Source organism: Macrobrachium rosenbergii, chromosome 54 (assembly GCF_040412425.1).
Source record: "Macrobrachium rosenbergii isolate ZJJX-2024 chromosome 54, ASM4041242v1, whole genome shotgun sequence".
NCBI classification, from domain to species: domain Eukaryota; kingdom Metazoa; phylum Arthropoda; class Malacostraca; order Decapoda; family Palaemonidae; genus Macrobrachium; species Macrobrachium rosenbergii.
In genome coordinates, this window is record NC_089794.1 from 35,199,243 (window position 1) to 35,215,621 (window position 16,379).

The 16,379-nt window shown below is 42.3% G+C and overlaps 1 protein-coding gene across 4 annotated transcripts in view; it reads left to right on the forward strand.

The window, feature by feature from the left end:
- LOC136834965 (integrin alpha-PS3-like) overlaps positions 1-14,312 on the forward strand; it is a 67,330-nt gene extending 53,018 nt beyond the window's left edge. For 3 of the 4 annotated variants that reach the window (XM_067097906.1, XM_067097907.1, XM_067097908.1), the window contains 2 exons: positions 9,473-9,608; positions 12,719-14,312. In XM_067097906.1, the coding sequence (XP_066954007.1) occupies positions 9,473-9,608; positions 12,719-12,820 (238 nt within the window). In that variant the 3' untranslated portion in view covers positions 12,821-14,312. The remainder of the gene's footprint in view (positions 1-9,472; positions 9,609-12,718) is intronic. The other variant, XR_010851942.1, reaches the window with a different exon arrangement.
- The last annotated feature ends 2,067 nt before the right edge of the window (positions 14,313-16,379 follow it).

Sequence of the window (16,379 nt, forward strand, 5' to 3'; positions counted from 1 at the left end):
TCTGGGAACCACTCTGCTGAAGGCCAAAAGGGAGCGACAAAGTCATTCTCGTCCCTTCTGAGGCTACAAACTTCCTGACGACTTCCCAGAATCTTGAATGGGGAAAGGCATACAGATCTAGACCCTTCCAGTCCCAGAGAAAGGCATCTATTGCTAGGGCTCCCGGGTCGAGAACTGGAGAGCAGTAAAGGGGCAGCCTTGTGGTCCTTGAAGTTGCGAAAATGTCCACCAGGGACGTCCCCAAAGCTTCCAAAGATCCTGACACACTTCCGCGTTCAGAGTCCATTCTGTTGGCAGAAGCTGATGTTGCCGACTGAGAAGGTCCGCGCGGCACATTCTCGACCCCTGCTACAAACGAGTGAGAATCGTCACCCGGCGAGAATGTGCCCATTGCAGGATCTCCTGCTTGGCGATCAAGAACAGGGACCGAGAAATGAGTACCTCCTGTTTCTTGAGGTACGCCAGGCCGTGGTGTTGTCGGAGTTGACTTGAATTACCCGGCCTGCAACTTGATCTTCAAGAACTGAAGAGCCAAGAAAATCGCCCAGTTCTTTTAGATTTATGTGCCAGGACACCTGTTCCCCTTCCAGGTGCCTGACACTTCCTCCCCTAGTGTTGCTCCCCATCCCGACATGGACGCCGGAAAAACAACACTAGGTCGGGGCTCTGAAGATAGAGAGAGACCCTTCTGCCAATTTTAAGGGATCGAGCCACCACCGAAGATGGTCCTTGACAGAGAGAGAGATCCTGAGAGACTCCTCCAAATCCTCCTTGTTCTTCCAGTTGTCCGCAAGAAAAAGAACTGTAGGGGTCTGAGATGCAACCTCCCAGGGAAACAAACTTCTCCAGTGATGAAATGGTCCCCAGCAGACTCATCCATTCCCTCACCGAGCATGTTTCTTTCCCCAGGAAGGCCGAAACTTTTACGAAGCAGTGCTGCTGACGTTCCTGGGATGGAAAGGCTCGAAAAACCGCTGAATCCATCCGAATCCCCAGATAAAGAATGGACTGAGAGGGGATCAGATGCGACTTCTCTAAATTCACAAGAAGTCCCAGGGACTTTGTCAGCTTCAAAGTTGAATGTAAGTCCTCCAGACACCTTTGTTCCGATGTGGCTCGGATGAGCCAGTCGTCCAGATAGAGCCGAGATCCTTATGCCGGCAAGATGAAGCCACCGGCAACGTTCCTCATGAGGACTGTGAATACCATACGAGCTGTACTCAGTCCGAAACAGAGAGCTCTGAACTGGTACACTCTTCCCCCCAGGACAAACCTCAAATACTTTCTCGACTGAGGATGAATGGGGACATGAAAATAAGCGTCCTGGAGGTCGAGAGAGACCATCCAATCGCCTGGTCGCAGCGCATTGATAACCGACTGGGGCGTCTCCATTTTGAACTTCTCTTTGACGACAAAGTTGTTCAGTCTGCTGACGTCCAGGACTGGTCTCCACCCCCCTGACTGTTTTGGAACTAGGAAGAGACGATTGTAAAACCTGGGAGACTCCAGATCCAGGACTCGCTCTATGGCCCTTTTCTGGATCATTTCTTCCAGCAGATCTAAAAGGATCTGTTGCTTCTCCGGACGGTAAGAAGGCGACAGATCTCTGGGAGTTGAGGACAGGGGGGGGTTTTCGAGGAACGGGATCCTGTAACCTTTCTTGATTACATTGAGGGACCAGGAATCCGCCCCTCTTACTTTCCAGGCTTCCGAAAACAGGAGAAGCCTGGCTCCTACTGGTGTCTGGAGGTGAAGAAAGTCACTTCTTGCCCCTTTGGGAAGAAGGGGCTCCGCCTCTGGAGAGACCTCTTCCTCGCGAAAAGGGTCTAGAGGAGGAAGATCTCCCACGAAAGGGCTTCTGTCTCTTCGAGGGAAGTCCTTGCGAAGACGTAGAAGGGACACTAGGACGTCTGGAAGACTGAGCAAGGAGATCCTGAGTAGCCTTCTCCTTAAGGCTGGAGGCGAGATCCTTGACAAGCGGCTGGGGGAAGAGATGGCTAGAGAGAGGCAAAAACAACTCAGCCCTCTGAACAGGAGAAACCGACTTGGCAGCAAAATTGCAGTACAAAGCCCTCTTCTTTAGGAGGTTGTACCAAAATGTGAAGCCAGTTCATCAGCGCCATCCCTGACGGCCTTGTCCATACAAGACAGTACACTGGACAGCTCCCAGAGAAATAGAATCGGACTACGAGTCCTTAAGTCCAAGGCCCCCAAGCACCAGTCCAGAAAGTTAAAAACCTCCATAGACTTGAAAAGGCCTTTCAGATGGTGGTGGTCTCAGAAAGAGTCCAAGACGCCTTAGCTGAAGAAAGAAGAGACCTCCTTGAAGCATCAACGAGGCTCGCAAAATCGCCTTGAGAGGAAGAAGGAACTCTTGAGCCAATTTCCTCTCCCGTCTCATACCACATTCCAGCTTTCCCGCACAATCTAGACGGGGTAGAGCGAAGGAAGATTTTTCCTTGAGACTTCCTATCTTCCATCAAGCATTGACTCTCTTGAGAGCTTTTCTAGTAGCCAGAGAAGTCTTCATTTGTAGGAAGTCAGGTGATTTCCTCACCTTCAAGAAGCTAACTGCGAAGGAGGGGAAAGAGGAGCAGTAGGCTGAAATTTATCAGGAAAAGTTCCTTAAGCATGCTAGCCAAAACCCGGTAGTCGGAGAAAGACGACAGAGGGGCTGCTCTTGTTCTGCAGAGTCCGACTCCTGAGACAAACCAGCCTCTTCGACAGGAGCGACAGAAGATTCTTCCGGGGCTAGAGGGAGACAAAGACCTTTGGGTCCAATTCGGCCCAGAGACCTCTTCTCGTGGGAAGAAGCAGCAGAAAATTCCGGAACAACTCGTACAGGAGCGTCCTGCCGAGCGTCCTGAGGAGCGTCCTGACGAGCGTCCTGCTTCACAAGCAGCCGAGCGTCCTGAAGAGCGTCCTGTCTCACAAGCTGCCGAGCGTCCTGACGAGAGTCCTGACGAGCGACCCGCCGAGCTTCTTGACGAGAGTCCTGAAGAGCGTCGTGCAGAGATCGGGAATAACGAGAAGCGTCCTGGGGAGCGTCCTGCCGAACGTCAAAACGAGAGCGAGAAGCAGGAGGAGAGTCAAGAAGAGCGTCTTGGCGCGAACTCTTACTAGCGGCAAGCCTAGCTGCAAGAGGAGCGTCCTGATCAACCAGCGCGTCACGACGGGGCAAGGAGAGCTGATGATCCGCAGAACGATGAGGGCGACTACGAGAAACCGCAGGGGAGAGAGACGAACGAAGAGAAGGAGAGGGAGACCTCTTAGATCTCTTAACTGGCAGCGACAAATCCTTAATGCGCCCACGAGGCTCCTTCTCCTTAGCAGCGAGAAGGGAAGCTAACTGCCGCTGCATATCTTGGATAAGACGCTTCGAAGGAGAGGAAGCCCTCTCAGGAGAAGGGCTGCTCTTATGAGAAGAAGAGGGGGAAGGAGACGTCCTCCTCCTTCTACCAAGGGCGACAGGGCTCTCTTCTTGGTGCAGCTGGGACGTTCAGCAACGCCCTCCTCCAAGAAATCCTGGTCCTCTTCTGCGGTGGCAAATCTCAGCCAGTCGGGAGAAGATTCCAAAAGCACGAAAAGAGGAGAAGAAGCGTCCTCTTCAACGCGCTCCTCTTGAACGGACGAGAGTCCAACCGAGAACGCCGACCCCTTAAGTGGAGAGGGCGCCTCGAGGACGAGAAGCAATCCCTAAGGATCCGTGCGTGAGCACGATCCTGGCAGCCTGGGAGACGCGTCAACAAGGCCTGCCCGAAGGGACGCCAGATCGGTGGGGGTCCCCGTAACCCTCTTGCGGCTTTCGACATGCCCATTCCCTAAGTCCTGGGAGTTCGGCAGAGGTCCAGGCCTAGAGGCATTATAGGGTCGATCTGACGCCCCCTCCACAACACTGGGATCACTACACTTCACTGCACTTTCGATCGCCAACACCTTAGACTCCAAAACGAATGGAGTTTAAAATCTGCGCCAAAGGCATTACCATCCGCCAGACGGCAATCACTGGGTTAGAAGGCGACTCTACAGGGAAAGGAGAAGCATTAGTAGGATTAACAGGAGATAAATTAATACCCTGACTCCCACCTACCGACACTCCTGGAGGAAGACCTCCTTACACGATCACGCTCTAGCTTTCTCACGTAAGAATCGTAAGCCTTCCAATCAGAATCAGGCAATGATTCACACTCCTTGCAGCGATCATCCAACATACAGACATGCCCTCTACATCTCATGCATACTGTGTGAGGGTCTACCTGCTTTTTCGGTAGCCTCACCTTACACTCCTTCACAACACACACCCTGAAACTAGCAGAACTAGAACCAGACATCTTGTTCAAGAAATAAACCAAAACCAAAATCAAATCAGTCCAAAGAAGCGTATGCCTATCCACAAAGCCAAAGTCAAAAACCAAAAGACAATCAGAATACTCAGTGGAAAAGTTTTACGAAATCCAACGGGCGGAGGTATTGACAACAGGTGTTGACAATACCGGCGACAGAGAAAATCTGAATAGAAAATGGGAATGGTTCTGATACCCGCCTCCCAGCGGCCGGAATGGGTACTAACCACCTGGCCCATCTGTGTGTGCCGTAAGTTTTGAATTTCTGTCGGTCCCTTTTCAGGAGAATACAGCTATATATATATCTGTCAGGTAAGTGTCATGAACAAACTGACATTTTTGTATATTTAGACAAAGGTGTACAGGTATTAGCAGAACAAGGTTTCACTTTGTAATTTTATGCACTGGAGTGGCTTTATTACTGTACTAGACCTAAAATTCCTGATAACAATGTTACCATGTATTAGGTGGCATCCCAGCTCAGTATTATCTCAGTTTCCTACAACGATTAATCGTTCCCTAAGTATAAACTACGGCTGTCAAGCATATTTTGAAAAGGAAAGCAATATGTATTGTGCAAAATGTTTTGCTTTAAACATTGTTTAGTTGCTACGCCCTTCAGTGACATTTTGAAGCCAGATATCCATGCCCTAATCCATGGAACTGGATACTGTAGGTGAATGTAATATCATAAAAACAATATTCATTTTCTATCTCAACACCTTACTTATGACAGGCCACATTCATATGCTTCAAATGTTCAAGTGAATTGGACCCCTTTTAAAGAAAACAGCAATTATCTTGTAGCACTGCCTATGCATGAGTGGATACCCAGAGCCAAGTAAACAAACAGGCTAATTTTTTTTAGTCATCTGAACTATGAGTTGTGAGAAGTACAGCAGTCCGCTACATATGTGTACTCAGTACATGCAGATTCAGTATCCATTATTTTGCAAAGCTCAGTCTTAAATTTCACTGTGGTTGCCACCATGTCGTACTTGTGACTCATCTCCCAGCCTGCTGTGTCAAGCAGAAGGCCAACTCCAGCATATGTCTACCCAGTCTTCTCCAGACATCCAGTGTGATTGGTTTTTACTGACTTGCACTAATAGTGTAACTTGTGATCTTTATTGGCAATTTGTTTGAATAGCCTCACAGCACAAAAGTAGTGATGCTAGGAAGTCTAGCAAGCCTAAGAGAGAACTAGATCAAGACAGTAAAGTTTCTCTAATACGGAAAGACATAAATACAGGCAGTCCCAGCTTACTGGCGGCATCGGTTAACAGCGTTTTGGCATTACTGTATAGCGCTTGGCTAGCGACACCGTTAACCAGATTTTTGGCATCGGTAACCGGTTTATTGGCACCGTTAAGTGGTTTATCAGCACTATTATTGCCGATTTACGGTTATCGGTGATTTTCGGTTAGCTATATATATACATGTATCGGTGAGACTTCATAAAGTTTCACTGAGAGAGCACAATCTTAAGGACACAATCAGAGATAGCAGTCCACTTATGAAGAAAAGCTAGAGAAACTACTGTAGTGCAAAAGGTTTTCATGAAAGATTTCTTTTTAAAATCACATTTTATGCACCCAAATCCTTTATGTACTTATGATTAGCTTAAATCACAAATCAGGAGGTTAGGATTCAAGCCACTGTGGTGTACATGAAACAAAAATATAATACTGTATAGGCAAAAGCAACTCTTCAGATATAGGTCTGAAATTCAAGAGTCAACAAGTATATCGAATAGAATATACCAAATTAAAAAGAAATTTGTATTTTTCCCAACGTACGAACCTACATTTTCATATATGGAGTACTCCGCGCTCACCTAGCTTCGGTTGTTCTCGACTCATCTCTGAAAACAAAACCCTAAAAGCACTGGGATCTATAAGGTCATTCAGCGCTGAAGCGGAAATTGACAGTAAAAAGGTTTGAAAGATGTAACTGGAGGAAAACCTAGCAGTTGCACTACGAATCAATTGTTAGCAGAGGGTGGAAAGTAAGATGGAATAAAGAGAATGTGAACTGCAGTAAAAGGACTAATAGGGGTTGCAGCTAGGGGATGAAGGGACACTGCAGAGAACCTTAAGTGATGCCTACAGTGCACCGCATGAGGTACACTGATGGCACTACCCGCCTTCAGGGACCAAGTATATCTTCCAATAAACTCTTATGAGATTGTAGACAATACTCTCCAATAAAAGACACAGACAAATCATTCTCGAGAGTGACTTTGCAGTAAATGCCATGAAGGGAAAAGGTAGAAGGCTGTGATAAAATTACCTCTCATGAAGGGGCAATTTGTCCCACTTGCTTATAGAGAATCTAATTAAAAGAAGTCTAATAACCATGATTCACAACTAGTAACAACTTGGTACCTTCATATGCATAACACAGGGGGTGAACTGAGATATTAAGCTGAAAGTACATCTCTGAACCCCTTAGTTAAGTGGAGGTACTAACAAAACACTTTGAAAGATAACAATACAAGGCCCTCAGCATACTGGCATGATACTAAAGAAAACAGAAAGGCAATAGGGCTAGTGGTTGGAAAGGGGACTTGAAACTCTCACTATCAAGTCTGTTTCAGGAATGGAAATACCATTAGAGATTTAGTTTAAGAAGCCAGAGAGGTGCAAAGTATGATTTACAATGAGGGATAAGAGGCTGCATCCCTTCAAAGGATCTAATTCAAAAGCTTTATGCCTCTATGGGGGTCTCCTCTTCAAGAAGTTTAAAAACCACTTTGGGCCCACTGAAGTTCTCACATAGCTCGAAGCCTGCAAAAATTTTGATGTAAAATTCCATTTCCCAGACCAAAGTCCCAAGTCAGAAACAAGTCAATACAAGCCAGAGAACAACTTCTACTTACCTAGTCTAGAAAACATCAGATCTCTTACATGGCCTGGAAGTATTCCTAGTTGGCATGGGTGATTCTGTTGATCAGAGAGATTTGTGGGTTAATCCATTTAAAGAAAAGATGGTCCACAAGTTGCACTTGTAGCAGGCAAAGAACACTAAAATTTAATCCCATTATCCACTCATTCAAGAACAGGACTAGTGCATATAGCTGAGGAATCAAGTCAGGTCAGGTCATGCTTCACTTCTGCCACTAGGTTCTGTATAAAGTCAAACATAGTAACCATTCTGAGGAGACTTGGGTTCCCTTGTTGAAGTTTCTGTTAAGATGCTTCTTCCCAGAACAAACCTCAAAAGAGACTCTACTCGGTTTTGTTCACAAGAAATCTATAGCAGCAAAAAGACATAGGATCCAGACCTTTTGGATAATGAAGAATACCACTATTTTCATACTTTAAGCCATCATATCTTATAGTTATCCCAGTGGTTATGTCCAACAGCTATGACTTCCCACTGACCTTTCGGGGTAATCTTCTTGTGACCACTTTTCCCCCTCTTAGGATGTATTAACAGACTATACCAACAATTGATTTATGAAATTTAGGCTGTCAAACCAAGCACTGGGGCAGGGGCACTTTCAGCCATCAGTGCTTAAGCCAGTGAAAAGAGTAAGTTGGAGTAGTTGGACAGCAAGATAAGAGCTCCAAAAAAAAAAGATGAAATACAAGGATCTTAAGGTGGAACGGAGAGAAAACCCCACAGTTACACTGGAAAGTTGCATTAGAGACTTTTGACAGCAAGACTGAAGAAAGGAATCAGGAATGGAGGTAAAGTAAAAAGGTAAAAAATGGGTTCAGTAAGGGGCCAAAGGGATGCTGCAAACACCCTTTAGTATTACCTACAGTGTAGTGTGTATGGTGAACTGACAGCACCACCCCCTACACGGAACTGAAACCAAGGCTTACTTCTTGATAAGGGTCTGCTAGATAAATTGCTCCCACAAGCAGAATTTAAGATGGGGCATTACAGCCACCAAGATGCACTGGTAACTCCCAAATGCAACTGCAAAATCAAGGAAAGCACTCTCCTTCTCCTCCACATGGGTGGTTCATTGTAATCAACATTAAGTTGCTATCCAATGCCTGGTAGTTGTGGGTCCTGTTTGTGTGAGACAAACCACCTGATTAAAGTTAATGTACAGTCAAACCCCGCCTATTTGCAGTTCTGGATTTGCAGCTTCACCTATTCGTGGATTTTTCTGTGGAATGTATATCCACATTATTCACAGAAAATTCACCTATTCGCTGAATTTTTCATAGAGAACTATTCACTAATCACAGTATTTTCATATTATTTTCCTAAGTAAATACATGTTTCATGATAAAACTTTTAAAACAGGCAGGTATAAGCATTTTTACAAAGGGCTTATGTGTCTGAACTGTCAAAATAGGCAGCTATATGCATTTTTAGAGGGGTGTCAAGTATTCGCAGATTTTAGCTATTCGCAGGGGATGTGGTCCCTATCCCCCGCAAATCCCAGGGGTCGACTGTATTTTGCATCCCTTCTCCATCATTTTTCATCTGTGGAAAGGTGAACAATAAATATGAAAGCTGAACGATACATCAACTCTACCAGCTGCTAGGGCTCCCTTCCCTGACGTAATATCTTACCAGGTAAAGGTGTTGAAAGTTCCACTTAGGATGTTACCAAAGGAGGTCCCACAGGGCGACAAATATCCCTTTCCATTCTCTTGCTGTGAAACAAATGTTTTTGGTGTGTAAAGCAGTGAATCATAAAAGCATCTGGATTTCTAAAGTTGCTCTTCAGAGGGAGAGGGAATAACAAATCCCAACCCTTCTATCCATCTCCAACCTACTCTAAAAGAGAATCCTTCCAAGATCTGGTTAATGCACAGACTGTTCAAACTGTGATTCCTAACCACTGAATGGAAGTCGAAATGAATATATGCCGAGGAACTGCATTTTCCTAAGATTTCCATATAACTTGCAAAATTGACTTTTACAGATTCTTTTGTGTAAACATTCTGCATTACATTAATATTGTATTTGCAGCATTGATATTTTGCATTTTCATTTTTATATCTTGAAATTCTCATAAGCTGTAAATACAGAAGGCTGTAAGTCCTTTAGGTCATCAGTCAGAGAAAGTTTGCTCTTTGTAACAAATAGTTTACATACCACAGCAGTCTAATGGTCAATGACACTTCAAGTAACATTTATAAAAATTGATTTTCAAACAGGACCACTTCAACATCTATAGATACTGGCCTTGTCCCTCTCAGTCTGCCTGAAAAACAAGTGGCTTGGTGGATCATCTTGCTAGCAGTTCTCGGTGGACTACTACTGCTCATCCTCCTGGCTGTGGCACTATACAAGGTAACATTATCACTGATATTTTTCATCTAGTGTTCCATCCCCAGACTTATACGTCAAATGAATTCTCACATAATTATAAGAATTTCCATTTCTCTTTGACCTTCTAGTCCCTCTTATTGGTTGATGGCCAGCTACTTTGTAACTAGCTTTTCTATAGCCGACTGCTCTTCTCCCCCTCCACATCCCATCCCAAAACAATCTATATTTATTTCAGACCTCTGAGCTTCCTATCAGTCACGTTCTTCATTTGAAATACTTCCAACGTAGCAAAAATCATAAAGTCACTCATTTTCTCCAAATTTTTATAAGGGTCCATTCTCCATGAGTAGAAAAATACTTGCCTTAAAATGCATTATTAACTTGTGCTTGCTCTCTTATTCATCTGTAGTCCAACCACCTGTTTCCAACTTATCCATGCTATTACTGATCTGACTGCCCTCTCCATACTGACTTTCCATCATGTATGTTGCAAAGGCCATGCACATGTTTCACCTCCACAGTCTGCTTCAAAACCATGGCAAAATCCTCATTCAGCTCTTCACTGCTAACTCTTCTTATATATCCTGGCATCAACAATCTCTTTCTCCAAAAAAATTTGGAGTCTTGAACATCTACTGTGACTCTTCTGTTACAATCAATACACTGATTTACATGACTCCAAAACATAATCATAGCACTTACATGGCTACTTTCCAGAAAGGACTTTTTTTATTTCCATTTAAATCACTATTATAGCTTTTCATCTTGCTTGCAATGACTTCAGTCCTCTTTTCATTACCCTCCTGTACTATTTAAAAATTTTATGACCTCTTTGATTCTTTTGTGAAAAGCATGTTATCTACATAAAACAGCTCCTAGGGAGCCTCCCTTTCTGCATTCCTTTGATGGTTCCTCTATTGCTGTAATAAACAACAAGGGTTTCAGAACTGATCTTGAAGGACAAAGGTAATTTGCCATATTTAAAAGTCTTTTGACCCAATACCAGAAATAAGAGAATATTGAACATCACCTACAATTAAACATGTTTTATGTGAATGTCTGATTTTCAGCCAACAAGAGATACAAAGTCAAAAAAACAAACACTTTCCGGCAAATTGTTAGAATCCTCAACATTTACAGTTCATCCAGTCATTAAATTTCTAAACTGTAATTTATTCATTAACCCTCTGACATTTTGATGACATCAAATGACATTATGCAAATTTCATTACATTGACAGTCATCAAAAAAAATTTAAGTCATAAATATTCTTGTGTTAAGTAGCATTGAGTTTATATCTGGAGGGTAATGGGGAGAGATTACCCTGTAAGTAGGGTAATTCAAGGGAAATTATCACTAAACCAGTTCTAAATAGAGAACCATAGAAATTGTTGCCTATTTTTTCTTCTGGTCTTTATATGCAATAGCATGCATAAATAGCAATACAGTAATATACAGTATACTGTACTGTTTAGCTGAAGAGGAAATTTATACTCTTTGACTGCAAACAGCTTTCATAAATTTCCATTATGCTTTCCTTAATATTTACCTGCAAAAATTCAAACTTCTGTTCTCAACTAACTTTAGTGCATTATTAGTAAGTATAATTCTGTTATTTTTCATTTTCATATATTTAACAAAGTATAAAAAATATATTTACAGTGAGTCATAAGGAGTAACCCAGAATCAGTCTACAGTATTGTGAAAAACCTTTGGCTCAGCCTTGTTGTAGCTATAAATGTTAACCCAAAAGTGGTCAAACTACTCAATAATCATCACCACCACCACCATTATCATAACCAAATTCTTCTGACTTACATACCTCTGTCTCCACTCTAGATGTCGAGTTGTGATATACTAGCATCACTCTTTCAATCACCTTCTAAAGATCCACATCATATTTAATGTCTTCCTTTGTCCATGGTATTTCTCTAGTAGTTGGTCTTTTTCAAAGACTGCCTTTGTTGTTAACCTTACTGGCATGTTCTTCCACTAAATTCTCCCATGTCTTTCATATTGTGGTCCAGAAATCTTTTTCCTCTGTACTTCTCACACTAAAAGTGCATTGTCCTTTCCCTTGAGCATTACTGTTGCAAAATGCTTTCTCCACATTCCTGGTTCTTTCTCATTTACAATGTTGTAATCAACTCTGCAGTGACTGGCTATTTCTCCCTCTGCTTTAGAAAAATGATGTTATACGTATGCCTAATGATCAGGAGCTTTACCATACTCATCTTTTTTAGAACTCTCCTAACCTCTCAAGGCAATGCATTCTCCACTAGTTCTCTTGTCATGTAAACATCGTCCTGCTCATAGCCATTTCCAATTTTATTCATAAATTCAGTGGCTTCTCAATGTATGTTCTTCATCATTCCATTTTTTATTTTCACATAGATTTTCCTCTTTTCATCTCTTGTATACTTTATCTTTTTGCATCTTTTACATCTTTCCCCATTCACTACAAGCATCACACTGCTCTCTCTTCCACTACAAGCATCACACTGCTTCTCTCTTCTATGTTGCAATTCTGATTTAACTCTTCCTACACCTTATTCTTTCCACTTGCCACTAATTTTTTCTTCTTCTTCCTCATCTTCATGAAGACCTCTCCTCTTCCTAGCCTAGCCTCTATCAGAATTTAAATGGACTCTCTTGTTTCAATGTGTATCTTTGTACCACCAGATCAGTCTGTGAGTGTGTGTACCCACTTTCTAATTTTTGTTTCTGTATTCGTTAATAAGACATGAGATCAGCTATATAACATGCTTTTAGTAACTAATATAGAACTGGCTTCATTTGTATCAGCATTTAGTACTGTATAATATTTACCATTGTACAGGTATCAGCTACAGATGTTGCCAATTGCATACTATTTTCGCATACCAGCATTTAAAATCTTGACATAACTGATGCACTAAGTTTGACTACATATATAGTAACATGATTGTAGAAATTTTATTCAAGATGCTACTCTCATGTTTCCAACATATTATTTTACTTAAAAGTTTTTTATTAATCTTCAATCAAGTAATCTTCAAATATCTAGGGTATGTCTGAAAATTGACTTAAAAAATCTATTACAGTATCACGAAATGTGAATAACTTGCAGTTCTATACTATACTCCAAACAGTTTGGGTTCTTCCGACGCAAAAAGCAAGAGGAGATGAAGGCACACAGAGCTCATGTGGAATCACAGTCAGGGTATGGAGCTACAGCAAATGGTGACAAATAGAGCAAAACAAAGACTGTGCAGTATTTGTGATGCAACCAGTCTTACACGTCCTGCATGCTACTCAATATTTCCAAAGAAAGTGCACTGCCTTCCATGCACTTTGCATGGTTCACTGTAAGCACAACTAAGTCTCTCTGTTGTACCATTTCAGTGTCAACTTGAATTACTTCCCACCTTTTACTGTTCATTCACTTTCTTCTCACTTCAGTGTCCAACTATAGCTTTTTCTTGCTCTAATTTAGGAAGGAAATCTTAACCATTTTTTGACTTGTAATGATCTGGTCAGACTATTTCGTTTGTGTATGCTACATACAATGGTTACTACAAGTAATTCCACCTCAAAACAACCAAGTGAAAACTTCTATTCTTTAGACCTGACTAAAAGATTTTTTTTTTTATGGACAAAATTTATATTTAATCTATTAAACCAGTGATTTTTACATATCATGGTTCCCATAAAGGTAAATCATACCGCTTGCAATGATTCAGAGAGCTTCCCATAAAGGTTAATCATACCACTTGCAAAGATTCAGAAAGCTTCCCATTAAGGTTAATCACACCACTTGCAAAGATTCAGAAGGCTTCCCATAAAGGTCAATCATACCACTTGCAAAGATTCAAAACCCCTTTACCCATTTATACCTTAATCTTTTATATGCCTGTTTCATATTTATATAAATAAAGCTTTTTAAGAAATAACTCTTGAAGCAATATTATTTTTGTTTAAGATTTTGAAATTCCCTGGGACAGTTTTGTTTATCCTAATACTCAGAGCTTTCGAGTAAGAGAGCCTTGAGCTTCTTTATGCTCTCGGTGTTGGTGTAATTATTACCTATTCAAAACATGGTTATTCTGTGATAAGTAGGGTTAAATGAAAGGAATGAGAGTTACATGGACAGAGGTGACACCAAAACTTACATAGTCCATCCCAGGAGGTACCTTAAAAAAATTAGATGTGTGCAGATCACTAAATGTTCTTGAATTAGCCTTTAGTGGTGCTGTCTAAGAGAGAGAGAGAGAGAGAGAGAGAGCTAAGCTTGTGAACTCCTTGCCACATTCCATTTAGCACAGTATTTTAATGCCAAATGAACATGCCGAGGAGGAGCCATCCTACCAAGTCTGCCATTCAGCTCACAACAACTGTTTAAGCATTCACCATAGCCAGCAGTTCAGGCAGATCAAACTATTATCTAAAGGCATAAAGCTACAAGAGCTTAGCTATAACTTGACTACAAATTAATCCAATGGTCAGTTTTTCTTCTGAAATCCTCAGTACTTTGAACAGTTTGCCAAGAAGACAAATCTGTATACTCACAGGCTATGTAAGTTTTGGCATTTCATTCTCCAGGCCTTTTAGAAGTTGAATTCATGTCATGATGAATAAAATTTAAAAAAAAACTGACTTTTGTGACATTACAGGAATTTAAGATATCCAATATGTGACTGGTTTTTAAATTTGTAAAAATAAAAAATATTTTATGCAAAAGTTTCACCAAACTGTTTATGTGTCCTTTAGCCTATCCATATAACATTACCTGTACAGGATCACAATCCCTGAAGAGAGCTACTACTTACAACACTTAACTTCTGTGTGATATAGCAAATTTTAAAAGAAATTTGCATTTTTCCTAACATACAAACCTGAAGTTCTTTATAAAGAATTTAGTTTGTGAACATGAGCTGGAATGTCCATTTACACTTTACTGACAAGGTAGTTAATTATCAAAAGGTAGGGGGAAGCCCCACCTAATTCTCATTCTGTGCTCCACTTTGTGTTCAAACCCCAGTGCCAGAGCAGAGGGGTGGCTCAGGTGGGTCATTTGTGCAAAGAACTTCAGGATTTTATGATGGGAGAAATACAAATTACTCTTAAAATTTGCTATTTGTTCCTATACAATACAAACCTCCATTCTTTACACTGGAGACTTATCCATTGGCAGGAGGAATCTGGATACTTTCTGAACCAACGGGCAGGTTTGCACAACCTGGGAATGTCAGCTCCTTGATCCATAAAAACAAAGGAAGGAACCCTGCACCTTTAGCATGATGCATATATGTGATGTGCAGCTGCCTGACTTTCAGCCATTATAAGCAGTCCCGGTTTACGACGACTTTCAGGCCATCAAGTAATTCATCAGAAATTATTTCCACATTCACTCAAGGCTGTGAGAACCCAAAATACAATGCTGGAGAAAATAAAACAGGCTAATAAGATCAATGACTTTGTTTCACTGTCTGTTCTCTCCCCTTGTCAAGAAAGAAGGGGAACAGAGGACTGGTGCTAAGTCATGCAGTTTGCCTGCATTCCACGTCCATCCAGCTAGTCCATGGCCTAGCATACTGACTCTCTGCCCTATGAGAAAGGAGGGAGAACCAGTCACTCACACAACTCTCGATAACTGAATATCTTACACAAGATGCAACCTGTACCATTAGGAAAGCTAGGTTTGTTATAGAACTTGAGCAGCCTCCACAGGACCCAAGGAAAACAAGCCAAGGACTTGCAGGCAACATCCTAAAGGTAAAAAGGGGTGAAAGAGGTGGTACCCTTGACTTCATGAGCTCTTGCCCAGACTGTACAACCAGCCCCCTCACTGGACAAGTCATACGCCTGCTTGATCATCACGCAGAGCCAAAAACAAATTGTGTTCTTGGACACCTTGCCAGTACTAATGAAAGGTGTTGACACCCAGGCCTGAGATGTCAAATTCTCTTACAATAGCACTGCAGCACCCTAACAGGACACAGAAGCATATAACCGTAATCTGGATCACTGCTGATGCCAAACATCTAGGGAGGGAATTGAAAAGGACTCAAACCTGGTGTCAGGGACTCTCAGTTTCTGAGTATTCACTACAAAATCTGGGACAAATTTGAGCAAGACTGATCCCCACCCCCTCAAGGGCTTAACATGATATGAAAAACCATGCAGTTTGCCCCATCAGTCCTCTCCACAGAAGAGGACCAACTGCTGGAAGACTCCTTCTTCCTTCACTTATCACCAAGGAGGTCGAAGGGGAGGCGGCAGAAGCACCAGATGACTAAGATGATGAAGACAAAGAGGACAACATTGACTTCCTTCTGCATTTCTTTGATTTCTTATTCTTGCCAAACACAGGAGATCAGAACCAAAGAGAGTGAACAGAGGATGACATATCCTCTAGGCATATCACCAATGGCACATGTTGGGACACCTTGTAGGTTGGGGGGGCAGTCCAAGAGCCAGTTAAGACAGTGACTTGAAGTTGTTACATTCACTGTAGAAGCAGTCACAGGGGGCCACCTTACCAGACAAGAGATGGCCAGCAAAGAGGAAATGTGAGCTCTTACACGAGACTCAGGGGGGCTGTAACTCTCCAAGCCTTTCGGCCTCCATCACACCTGAAAGAGAAGTCAGGCAAATGAGACCTTCCTTTAGCACCAAGAGTGTATACTTTAGGAATACTCTCCCTCAGAGTGAAACGAGGTCTCCAAGGAGATACCGGAATGGTCGTCCTCTTCCCCTTGGTGGCTTTCCACTGAAACATCAATGGGAGTCAGCGAAGAAGTAGAAACAACG